The 13,270-nt window shown below is 42.7% G+C and overlaps 1 protein-coding gene across 6 annotated transcripts in view; it reads left to right on the top strand.

The window, feature by feature from the left end:
• Positions 1–13,270, top strand: part of COL18A1 (collagen type XVIII alpha 1 chain) — a 152,642-nt gene that overhangs the window by 95,678 nt on the left and 43,694 nt on the right. For 4 of the 6 annotated variants that reach the window (XM_083497809.1, XM_083497810.1, XM_083497808.1 and 1 more), the window contains 2 exons: positions 6,813–6,896; positions 10,124–10,189. In XM_083497809.1, coding sequence (XP_083353935.1) covers positions 6,813–6,896; positions 10,124–10,189 — 150 coding nt within the window. The remainder of the gene's footprint in view (positions 1–6,812; positions 6,897–10,123; positions 10,190–13,270) is intronic. The other 2 variants (XM_083497811.1, XM_083497806.1) reach the window with 1 other exon arrangement.

The following is a 13,270-nucleotide window of genomic DNA, read 5'->3' as shown; positions in this document are numbered from 1 at the left end:
TGTTCTTACATAGCACATTGGTACCGTATTTTTCGCCCCATAAGACGCACCGGCCCATAAGACGCACCTAGATTTTTGGGGGGGAAATAAAGGAAAAAAAATTTATTTCCCCCCCAGGTGCGCTGCGCTACACCAGGAGCTTGGGGCGTGCGGAGCTCAGCGCGCCCTAAGCTTCTGCGTGCCGGCAAGGTCTCCGCTAGCGTGGGAGAGCCGGGCGCCTCTCCCAGGGCTAGCGGACCCCTGCGCTAATCCAGAAGCTTGGGGCAAGCTGAGGTCAGCGCGCCCCAAGCTTCTGCGTGCCGGCAAGCAGTCCGCTAGCCCTGGGAGAGCCGCGGGGCTCTCCCAGGGCTAGCGGATCGCTGCGCTATACCAGGAGCTTGGGGCGTGCTGAGCTCAGCGCGCCCCAAGCTTCTAGGTGCGCGCAAGCAGTCCGCTGCCGCCCCAAGCCTCGCGCACCCGGTGGGACCTCCTGCCGGGCGTGCGAGGCTTGCAGGCATTCGCCCCATAAGACGCACCCCGATTTCCCCTTCATTTTTGGAGGGGAAAAAGTGCGTCTTATGGGGCGAAAAATACGGTAAACTGTGGAATTTGTTCCCATGAGAAGTAGTAGCGGCCACCAACTTGGATGATTTTAAAAGAAGATTATATGAATTCATGGAGGACGAGGCTATTAATGGCTACTAGCCATGATGGTTACGTATGTTCTGTCCTCCCTGTGGGGGAGCAGTATGCCTCTGAATACCATTCACAAGTGGGGAGAATGCTTTTGCACTCAGATCCTGCTTGCATCGGGTTGGCCATTGTGGGAACAAAATGCTGAACTAGACGGGCCGTTGGTCTGATCCAACAAGACTCCTCTTACAGTACAGTACAAAAACACTTGGTGAGACATAATGGGAGACTCATTTATTTACTGGAAAGAGCAAGGGAGCAGTAAATGCCAGCAAGTATGATTTTTGAAAATATGTGTCAACTCTGGTTTGTTTCAAAGAACAAAATCGGGAGGAAACTTTTATTTTGCACCATCTGCAAAACAGACCGATGAGAACACAACTCGTTACCCTCCCTGTCCCAGGCATCCTGCCTGTGAGCATAAAATCAGACTCCAGATGGGGAAACATTCCATGTAATAAGTCTAAGGGTAACGTTGTCTTGGGTCAAGAAGAGGATTAGAGTCATCCATGGCCTGCAACAGGGTTTGGATGGAAACTACAAAAATAGGCTTGACCCCTGTGAGTGTACACAGGTTTTTGCGTGTTTTGAAAGATGATGACTAGTTTTACTCTAGAGCTGTGCCAGTGAATGTTTATCCATTTAGAAATCTTTCTGAAGAGGTTGTTTGGAGTACTGTGGATCTGGTGTAAATCAAAGAGTTTCAAAATATGCGGTTATTTATCCTCCCACCTCGAGTCTTTGTGCACCTACCTTTCAAAAGCAACAATTCCAACTCTATATAATGTACAAAATTTATCTCAGGGACTCTTTCCCAGTTAGGTGCTACCCAGGTTCCCATGCCATCTTTTCTCTTCTGGATGTGTGGAGAATGGAGCCCCTTTTAGCTTGGAGGGAGATGAAATCATTTGAGGCAAAAGGGTGTGATCATCATTCACACCCACCCCAGTGAAGGCTTACATAGGGAATCCGCAGCACACAAAGACAGATATTGCCACTTCACTTGGGGTACAGCAGAAGGCATGTGTAGCCTCATTTAAGCACTCTACATTTGGAAAGTTAAGGGTTTCTTTAATTCCATAAGAGATGCTTTGGTTCAGGTGTGCTCTTTACTTGGTTCAGGTGTGACTGGCACCCTCCACCTGAAGTAGTTTAGCTTCTATTTCTACCTGAAATGCCCTCACAGTGTTGGTGTGTTGTGTGTTACAGGGTAATATGTTTATGTTGATGCACTGATTCCATATCATCTAACACTGTTGAAGGGCACAGTCAATACTACATGGGGTTCATACTAGTTTGTGCAGGATGCCAGTGTGATGCCAGTTAGAATGAGCCTCAGTTCCTTGAGTTTAGACATAGCTTGTTCTATGTTCATAGACGTTTTTAGCCCCCCCCCCCCAGTGAAGCAGGTAACATGTGAGCCTGTGGCTCATTGGCTCATGCAGGCTTGTTGCTAAAGTTAAACCATGGTTTGTCATTATATCTGGATTGAGCCAATGTGAACTGGAATATACAATGCCATCACAGTGAATTGTGGGTTGACCTACCACAAGTCAACTTCAGATCACAGTTTATGAAGCTAGTTTGTTTTCACTGATAGTTAAGTTTCACAACAATAGTTAAGATTAATTGCAGTTTAGGATTTGGATGGAATGTTAAGCTATGGTTAACCTAAACTGGAATTGGAAGCTTCCAATCTCATCTTCACTGCCACACTGGAGGATGTATATGGAGGTGCACATGAGCTTAAGGCTCACTGTGGCTTGTCTTCATACCACTAAAACATCATTTAGCATTACATGCAGACAGGGCATATATGTTTTGAACTGAACTTTTAGCAAAGAATTTGTTGTGCTTCAGATGTATACAGTAGTTGTAAAGACTAAATAAATGCTAAGGAAGTGTGGATTATCTTCAGGAATGCAAACAAATAGTAGCATCCTAACAAAGCTAATGGATGAAAGATTGTCAAGAAGATTCTACAGCTTATAAACACAGGCAGCATTTTCCTCCTTTAGAGTGGGAAAAATAAGGGAATTAATACTGATCACTCTCTGTTCTTGAGACCAAGGATTTGGCATAGAAAGAAACTTTAAATCCTAGTCAGGAAAACATAACCATACATAGGCTCTGAAATTCAGATGTTTAAAAGAAAAATTGGGAACTTGGACTTCGGCATACATTTTAAAACGCCCTTGGCCTAGTGTTGACTTGAAACAGCAGGGTATGTTTCACAAAAAAACCCCACCTTCAGCCCCATTCTCCCATGAAATGCACCTCTTTCTTTTTCTTGTTACAAGTTTTCATAGGAGTTGCAAAGCAGGGTGAACACACTTAACCTGCTGAGAAGTGAGGTCAAGAAACATTGCCTTCATTTTGATTTGGCTACATAACATCATCTGGAAAGCTTTTATGACATTCCTGCAGAACTGAGTGTGATGCGCTCTTTGATAACATTGTGCTGCCTATAATATTATGGCGTGTCTGAAATTGCTTCTGGAACAAGCATGTGATGGTTTCTTTGAGGTTGTTTTAGCCAATGCTACATATCAAGGAAAGGACCAGTTTCAGGGAGACAGTGAATAGCATACCAAAAAGGTAATCAAAGGGGGCTTGTGAATATTTCCCCTTTGCAAAAGATTATGAGAAACCCAAAGCTGGCCCATGTACTCCATAATACCTGCTGCACCTTGTTTCCCCCAGCAGCTTCCTTGTTCTCTTCACCCTCAAAATGAAGATTGGAATGATGAGCAGTGGGAGGATTTTAGAGAGATCACAATAAATTGTTTTCCTGATTTCTTCACAGAAGGCTGTCCTGTCCTTAACTGCTCTCTCTTAAGAATAAGAGCACCTTGTTTGTCTGTTCTCCCCACTTTTGGTCATGCAGCTACTTGAAGCCTCTGGCCTGTCCTTGCCTGCCTCCTGTTTCTACTCTCTTGCCCCAAGAGCAGGAGGTGATGATGTATTGTGTAGTGTATTTACAGTGAGGTGAGGTACGTAAATCCTGCACTTGAACATAAAGGCCTGGCAGTCTCCCAGGTGAAGATCTCACTGTGCATAGAAATGTTTGCTCCTACCTGGCAGGAGCATAATACACGTATGGGAAAGGAAGGGAGGGGGCCAGAGTCGTGGCTGTGTCAAATTGGTATCTATCAAAAAGGCAAGGAGAAAGGGTTAGTGGCAGTCTTTAAATGTAAGAGTGCTTACATTTTAGAATGCTGGTTCTTGTTTCATACATGATCAAGAAAAGGCAGTACTGCTGTTGGCTCCCCAATGATAAATATGAGCTAAGTGTGAGGAGTGGTTGACTGCCTCCTTCAATTCTGCCCATCTACTGTATTCAACATCAGAATCTATACTATGACTGTTGGACCCATGATTGGTCTCAGTTTGTTGGAGCCTGTCTTTGCATGCGGTGGAAGTCCCAAACTCACTAAAGGTTTGAGACCCCACAGCTACCCTCATGTAGTTTATCCAGCCAGCTGAATCCGCTTCCCGGGTATGGCTGCTGTTGCATGCTGACATTTTCTAGGAGCTGCAGGTGAGAACTGGGTGCAGGTTGAGGACCAAGTTGGACAAACTACCCCAGAAGGACGACATCATGTCCCCCATCAGAGGTGCCACGCCTCCTCTAACACCCCCTAGACCACAGTCACATCCACTATACCTCAATTTATCCTCCAAATCACACTTTGGATGTTTGTTTGAATCGAGCCATTGCATAAATGGGTCTTCAAAGATTGCTCCTTTCTAGAGGCTCCCTGAGCTGAGATTTGATTTCAGGTTTCCCGAGACCAAATTAAAGCACTGCTGTACCACAAAATTGGTACCACCTTGGCTATCCATCATCTAGAGCCATCAAGTCAGGAGAATAGAAAGATTCAGCATTGTAAGTCCTCTGAGCCATCACTGGTGAAGAGGCAGTAGTGAACTGATAGTGGAGATACCTGGAGCTTTTAGCAATATTTCTTTGCAACTAATTTTTTACCACACATGCCTCGTTAAAACCATTGCTGCTTGTGAACAGGAAAGAAAGGAACGTGTGTCATTGGTTCTTAGCTGATGTAAGACCGATCAGTCTGCTGTTCACCAAAAGCCTTGGTTTGCTTCAATTCTCAGAAGTTAGGATGGAATCTGCTGATCTGAGCTATTCCTAAATGTTCATAATTTTTGTTGAAAGCAATCTCTATGTAAGCATTTTCAGTAGCCACCAGAGAGGCTGAGGGAAGCAAAGGTGATCTGCACAAATTAAAGCAGAGAATGTGTGTGTGGGTGCATGCATTTGTAACAGTTTACTGAAATATGCTTTTGAGTTACGGGACAGGCTGTTTTCCTGCAAATGAGGGAGTTGCTTGGCTTTTGCAAACATGGAATAAGGAAGATGGCAGGGAGATCACTCCTGTTTGCATGCTCTCTGTGCTATGAAAAAGCCTTTGAGAGTCTACCGCAGAATAGCTTTGAAGGGGCAGCTGCACACATAGAACTTTGGCTAAAAACTTTATCTTGTCCTCCTCTGTGGCTTTTGTCAGTGACCCCCATTAAATTGGCTCAGTCGGCAGGCTGGAGCAGGAATGTTCTGTTAGATTTAAGGGGCAGCTTGTTGGCTGATGGTCACGCTGTGCTCTCAGCTTCCTTCCAAATTGTAAACTCAGATGGAATGGATCCACTGTAATGTTTCATCTAACAGATGATCTTTTTTAAATTGTGCCTGGAGAAGAAGCATCCCTCACCCCACCCCTTGGCTCTGGAGAACTGACATTGCCTAAAAGCCACCCCTTTGTCTGTCTAACTGTCTGATGAATCACAAAATATGAATCACATTATAGGGCTGCATAGGAACAAGTCATCACCTCTTTGCTTGCAGAGCAAAGGTTCAACTCAAGCAAGGAACCAGTGGGCACACTGCAGTGTAATTATTAGTGGTACCCATCAGCCTGATTTGAAGTGTAGCTTTATCTCAAACTCAGTTATGGGCATCAGTTAGCCTACACGTCACATATTTGTTTAAGGGGGAAAGCCAGTGTCTCCCCACATATTTAAAATATTTAGGTTTGCTTTGGATTCTGACAAATGTGAGCTGGGTGAATGGGCATCAGCTTCACTGTAGGAGTATGTGGTGGGGACAGAAAATGTTAACATTTCTCCTCTAAACGTTCCTTCCAGAAGTCAGTCAGTCTTTCTTTCTTTCTTTCTTTCTTTCTTTCTTTCTTTCTTTCTTTCTTTCTTTCTGTCTTTCTGTCTTTCTTTCTGTCTTTCTTTCTGTCTTTCTGTCTTTCTGTCTTTCTGTCTTTCTGTCTTTCGTAATTCTCAATCTGTCAAAACTGATGAAACAAAGTTGTTAAAACTGCTTTTATAAACTAGACCATAAAGGAATGAAACTGTCTTTTAGTCCATTCTTAACTCCTAAGATCTGCATGTGTGCCCAGGACCTAAGTGGTTAGGATGTTACACGCCCACAGCTGCTCCTGATCAGCATTGCAAAACACGAAGCAGCCTTTGGAATGTATCTGAGGCAAGTAAGGCGGGTGTGTACATTGTAGCATTCAGGTGTCGGGTTGTCACACTAGACATTATGCTGCTGGTTTGCTTCTCAGGCTGCAAAGATTCAGGGGGAAAATGATAGTTCATATGAGACTTGTGGGTGCTGGGAATGCTGAATCTGTGTGCTTGACCACCCAAGAACCTTATTAGAAAGAACCATAGATCTTGAAGAGACCAGAAAGAAATATAAAGTCCATCTCTCTGCCACAAGGGACGTTGCTTGCCAACCTCCTTCCCACATGGTTTTTGTTCTCCTGCCTTAAATAATTTACATTGGATGCTAAAGTTTTGATCAGCGTAGGTGGGATATCTCTGGTCTACCATGAGAGATCAATGAACTGTTCGCTTTAATTAGAAGTGATACAACAACCATTGTAGCTTGTGCCAGGGGGACTCTGTGAAACAGAGCCATTGCCATTGGAAATATGAGCAAGCTGCGTCTGTGTTGGAAAGGAGTCTTGGCTTATAATCAAGTAGGAAATGTAATCAATCATTAGGGTGCCAGGCCTCAGGGTTGTACTCCCCCCACAAATGGGCGTGGTGCTCTCTGCTTCATGGAAGCCAAAAATGTAATGATGCCTGTGTTTCTGGTTTTGTAGGGTGTAATTGCAGAATTGAAAGTGAAAGGAGATCCTCACGCAGCTGATGTCCAGTGTGAGGAAGATGATGATGATTCTGACATGGTAAGTGATTCTGATATGGTAAGTGGCTCAGGATTTGACCATATTAAAGCTGTTGTATATTGGGGTGGTTCAGACATACTGCTACTAAACCATAATTTAGCACTATGAGAAGATGTGGTTAATCTTAACTATGGTTAGTGGAAACAAGCCAAAGTCAAAAACTATTGCTTATGAAACTTTTTGTTTTCACAGAAAATAGTTGAGATAAACCACAGTTTAGGATTCAGATAACTTTAGGATTCAGATAACAGTTTAGGATTCAGAAGTCTGGGAAAGAAATAAAAAATTGTTGGAACCAAGAACACCCTGGTGGCTGTCCCCAATAGATATCTTATCAATTAAAAAATCAAACTTGGAAGAGAAAAATCTAACATATGAAGACTTACTGATAAGCTACCGTGAAAACTGGAAATTAAAACCATACGAGGAACTGAAAGGAAAGCTAAAGGGTTGGTTACAGTACCATCAAATTAATGCAAGATGGACGGAAGACAAAAAAGTAGGAATGAGCGAAAAGAAATCAAAATTCCAAATTGAAATAATTGAAAGCAAATCTAAATTATTATCCAAACTGTATAATATCTTATTGGAAGAGGATACGAAAGATGTGGAAATTAAAGAGGTTATGGTAAAGTGGGCGAGAGATTTGGGGCACAATATAGAATATGAGAAATGGTCGAAATTATGGAATCAGGGAATAAAATTTACAGCAAGTGTAGCAATTAGAGAAAACCTAGAAAAGATGATATACAGATGGTATTTAACGCCAGAAAAATTAAATAGGATGTATAAGACCGGTAACAAGGCTTGCTGGAGATGTAAAACAAATGAAGGAAATTTTATACATATGTGGTGGTCATGTGAGGGAATAAAAAATTTTTGGAATCAAATATATGATGAACTAAAAAAAATATTTAGACTCACATTTCCCAAAAAACCAGAGGCCTTTTTACTAGGGATGGTAGGAAAAGAAATACCGGAAAAAGACAAAACCCTGTTCCAATACGCAACAGCTGCGGCTAGAATGTTAATTGCCCAGAATTGGAAAAACCCAACTATACCAACGGTGAAAGATTGGCAACTGAAGTTATATGATTTTATAGAATTGGCAAGAATGACGCAAAGAATCAGAAATCAAAAAGGTACAAAGTTAAAAGAGGATTGGAATAAATTTATGGTATATATTGAAGGCGATTCTGGTAACCTAACAACTGCAGTAGGTTTGATTTAACTCTTCCGATGTTATAAACCATAAACTAACACCAGCTGTAAGATGAATTTATCAAAAGTAGAAACCCGAAATCAGGAGGGAAGGAAGTCGATGTAAATATGTGGTACATGTTTTTTCTTTTCTTTTTTCTTTTGCTCCTTTTTTTTTTTCTTTATTCTTTCTTTTTCTACTTAATGTCCTTTTAATGTTTAATGTCTAACTTTTAATGTCTCCTTTTGGATGTGCCTTTTTGGATGTATGTGATGAAGGAAATACAATAAAAAGCATTTATAAAAAAAAAAAAAGGATTCAGATAACTTGCTAAACTGCAGTTAATTTGAAGTGGAAACTTTCAATCTTCTCCTTGTGGCAGATCAATAATCAGTCTAGATCAGTATTTTCTGCAGTCATACCTCTTTAGCCAGGCTTTTGGGAGGGTGTGGTAAGAGGCTAGCCAGTCTCACCTTGCTTTTATTTTTCATTGTTTTTGTGTGTATGTGTTATGGTTTTATATTTCCTATTTCTTTGTTACCTTTATGATGTATACCTTGTCCTGGGATTATGTGATAAAGGGCAGGCTTATAAACTGCACTAAAAAATAAATAAACCCTCTGTTTGGCAGACTCTCACAATGCTGTGGTTTATCTGACACCACAAAGTCAGACCGCATGGTGCCAGATAGGCAGTAGGATTTGTGCAAGCTGCTCTGGATAGTCTATAGAATGCAGAAGTTTAAATTAACTCCTGAAGAAGGAACTTCTGTTCTGAAATGCACTGAGCTGTAATAAACCTTAATTATTGGCAATTTTGAGAACTAGTTTCTCCCTTTTGCATTCTTTCTGGTACAGTGGTACCTTGGTTTAAGAACAGCTTAGTTTATGAACAACTTGGATTAAGAACGCTGCAAACCCGAAAGTAGGTGTTTTGGTTTGTGAACTTTGCCTTGGAAGCAGAACATGTTCCGCTTCCTGTTGAGTGTGTTCCATTTGTAAATTGAGTCCCCTGCTGCTATGGGAAAGCACACCTTCGTTTAAGAATGCTTTGGTTTAAGAATGGACTTCCGGAACAGATTAAGTTCGTAAACCAAGCTATCACTGTATGTGTGCCTCCCTCATAGTCAAAACGACCCACCTTCCTTACATGGAAGGAGAAGGATGAAGTAAATTAAGGAGTTGTTATCCCAGAATAATGTATAGGAAGTGAAGAGGAACCTCTTGGGACTCCTCTTACTGTGAAGAGGAACCTCTTGGGACTTGATTCACAAATCCCAGGAAGTCATTGCAAAATCAGAAGACTTGTGCTTTTGAGAGTTTGAGGACCCTTTTGAAAATTTCTACTCTCTTATTAGGACATAGAAAGCAGTGTGCTCACTGGATTAAACGATTTGGTTTCCAGGTCCTCACTTGTTAGTATTTCCATTGACCAGTTAAAATATTTCTCATCTTAAAGTCAACAAAGAGCAAGACTGCAGTGGTGTTTGTTTAATGAATTTCTATGCCACTTTTCTTTAAAAGAGAGGCTGCTTACAAGTTTAACAGACTGTATCTGCCACTAAGATATTTTATCATAAAACCCAAGCAAATTAGGAAACCATTCTGTTAAATGCCTTGAAAAAACCATCTTCCTTTGCCTCCAGAAGCTCAGAAACATCTGATGTCAGTGGGTTCCTGCAGGAGGATGAGCCATAGGAAGAGAATAGTTAAAAAACTCTTGTCACCTGCCACTGCTGATTTAACCTGGTTGGTAGGGATACAAGCCTATAGCAGAGACCCCCCTTGCCCACTTAGGAGAAGAGGTAAGCTTGTAAGAAGAAAAGGATTCCATAAATGTTGAGAAAAGACACCATTTCACAATAGCTGAATGTGACTTGAGGATTAGTTTTCTGCAGACTTTCATAGGGTTTTTTCCCCAGGGAAATAATTGACTATACTGAATGCATTAATCAAGTGAGTGCAACCATCCTTCATTTTCATCCTCTGCTTACCTTTATCTTTCATTTAAACAAAAACCTCTTTAGATATCTGGAGATGGTGGAAGTGGAGCTGAAGAAAGGCCGCAGCCGTCGGAAAAGGAAAAGGTAAAGGTGAGTTCTAGTCCGTGTTCCTGATGTTCCTCTGCCTTGCCTTAACTTTCCATGCTCAAATGTACTTTCTAAAATCCTTGTGTGAGTTATCCTTGCTGTTAGGGTTGATGCATATGGGGCGGCTATTATTATTCTTCACTTTTATGCTCTGGTTGTGACAAATGGGTGGTCTCGTTGCACGACACCACTCAAACCCACACCGAGGAAATTGATAATGTTCCGCAAAGTAGTAGCATCTGCTTGTGGTGAGCGAGTCGGATGACTCATTTGCCACAAGTATGGGGCTGCTGGAGGCAGAGGAAGAAAAGTGGTCCTTATGAACTACTTGATCACTTGTGTCAGTCTTACTACATTTCCAGCAGGGAAATGCAAAAGATGTGTAGTGTAGCAAAGAAGAACCACCTCTAGCCACGGCGACAGCAGAAAGGTATCCATTTTGTGTGTGGCATCAGTATATACTGAAGACGATAAAAAGCAAGGATATGTGAGATGATTAAGGTTACCGTCAGAGGCAATATGCCTGTGGACACCAGTTTCCGGGAATTGCAAGTGTGGAGAGTGCCGCTTTGGGGCTTCCCATAGGCATCTAGTTGGCCAATAGACATCTAGTTGACTTCTTCTGCTCTTCTGTCCAGTCCCATGGTACATGGCACTTTGCGATCTTTCAGTCTAGTTCATGCAGCAGAAGTCGGTGGGGGGGGGGGGGAGGAAGTAAAAATGATAAGAAAAAACATTATGCTCTGAAAGGTGCAATGGAACTTGAAAAGCAAAGCCGGCATCTTTTACTTATTATCATCAACTTGAGAAAGAAAGCTGATATCTTTCTTAGTGCCCTGAACCACAGGGTACCTGGCGGCATGTTCTGCTGGAGGGCACAATCCCACAGCAGATGCTAGCACGCAGTCTGGCAGGCCAACAAGTCCAAAGTTCAGTCAGACTAGGTTCCTGCCTCTGCAGCCGACCCAGGGATCAGGGCACCTGCAGGCCAGCCCCTCGCAAGCACAGTCCCGTGAGAGGTCCAGAGGCATCCAAGTCAAGGTCCATCAACATGGGCAGTTGAGCAGACACAGCACCTGTTGCCCTTTTCTACTCTGCATGCTGATAGCAGCATCTGGGCTTAAAGAGTCACGTGACCCTCACCTGCTCCAGCTGAGGAATCACACACCTTCTCCCAGACCTAGCGAGTCCCACCTGGCCAGCTAGTGAGCTGGGCTGTTGGTCCTTGCCTGCTTCAGTCACCAAGATCATCTCCCCCCCCCTGCTCCCTATTCCTCCGAGCCTGCCGTGATCATGGAGACGGGGGGCCCCTGGCTCTGGTGAGGGGTCCTGCTGCTCTGGTTTCTGTGCACTGACCCTCACCTCCTTGCCATCCTCCGTCACCCCGTGAGTACTTCCTACACCATCTTTTCCTTCCCCATCCCCAGCTTGCCCAGATGTGCCCAGTCCTGGCTACACCCCTTGTCAGGATCCTCTTCCTCCTCCCTATCGCCTGCCAGTTCATGACACTTAGAGTCCATCCACACTTTGTCCTGTGATTTCTAGTATTTTGTATCAATCTATTATCACGGGTCCAAGAGAGGTGTTCTGCTTTTGTTTTTTGTCCTTCCACTTTCCCTGGGAAAATCCACTATTTACTACTTCATTGGAACAGGCATCAATCCACAGAAAACCCTATTCTCAACCTGGGAATTGTGTTGGGGCAGTCTGCTTCCACCTCCTTTCCTTCTTTATGCCCCTGCCCCTGTAGGATAATTTTTTCTAGTTGCCTCTCTAGCTTTGAGCAGCACTCTTCTGGTTTTCTCTGCATGCTTAATTTTTTATTTTACTTTTCCTTGTTTAGTGCTCGTATAGAATTGTGATCAAATGATATATGTGCAAAACATGTGCATGTTCCCCTTGTTTGCTTTGATTGGTTGTGATGGTTCCAAAACCAGCTTTATTTTCTGTCTACAATAATATGTATCGAAAGGGTCCTTGCTCCTTTTGTGGATGCCAAATGATTGCCTGATTATCCGGTTTTCTGATTCTCAGGTTCTCTGATTTTCTGACTCTGACATAGGTGGGTGGAGCTGAAGGTGGAAACAACATGAAAAGCGAACTATTGATTTCAGGAATAATGAATGGGAAAACGTGGGGTTTCAGGGGTCTCTCCCCAAGTAAAATCTCAGGCAAAAATCACAAGTGGGAATACCCAGCCCCAGACCAATTTGAAAACAGGGCAAAGAGGTGTAGACTTTAGGAAAAGTGTGGCTGGGTGACAACCGGATTTGTTTTTGTATTTGCTACATTTGCTTATTGAATGTCAAAGACACACACCGTAGCAATCCAGCTTCAGAAGTTTAAAATGTGTGTGAAAACTCCCTTAAACATCTGGCTTACTCCCCTTAGGAAGTATATATTTGGGGAAAGAAAGCCAGCCCAATGACAGGGACCCCCTCCTTCCTTCAGCTAACCTTGTGCTGAGTTAGCAGAAACCCGAAGTTGGGCTGGATTTCTAATTGCCTCTAAAACACAACTGTACTGCTGTAAGTAGAAAATACGTAAGAGCTACAAGGAACCTGGTAAATAAGTGTTGCTTTTTCCTTTGAGCAGTGAAGGGTGAGATTCTTTATGTAGCATTAAGTTGAAGAGGTCAGGGTGGTGATAAATGGAAAACTTGGGAAGATCAGCACATGCCAGCCAAACTTTTTCTGGTGCATATGCGCACCTCTTACTGTCCCACACATTCTGCTCATGCAAGTAACTTCATGCTATAACTTCTTGCCTTAACACAAGGGTCATTTCAACAAGGAAAGGGGTCTCTACCCAGTGTGTTATTTCATTTATAAGATAATGATCTATGTACTGTGTAATTAGAACATTTGCAATGTTCTAATTTGATTTCCTCCTGCTGCTTTGCATTTTACTTAGCAACAGCAGTATGCTGAACATTTTATGGAAAAGAAAAGTGATGTAGCTCCTGTCCAGAGAAGTTAGAATCTTCAAGGGATGGGCAAAGCAGGGATAGGAAGGGGCCAGGGTTTGGGACCTTACTATTATTTTATTATTTGTTAGCATTAATAATGGAAATGTAACAAATAA

The sequence above is a fragment of the Podarcis liolepis genome (assembly GCF_965112155.1).
Source record: "Podarcis liolepis genome assembly, chromosome: 1".
Classification (NCBI taxonomy): Eukaryota; Metazoa; Chordata; class Lepidosauria; order Squamata; family Lacertidae; genus Podarcis; species Podarcis liolepis.
Note: the sequence above shows the minus strand (reverse complement) of the source record. Positions and strands in the feature narration are given on the sequence as shown.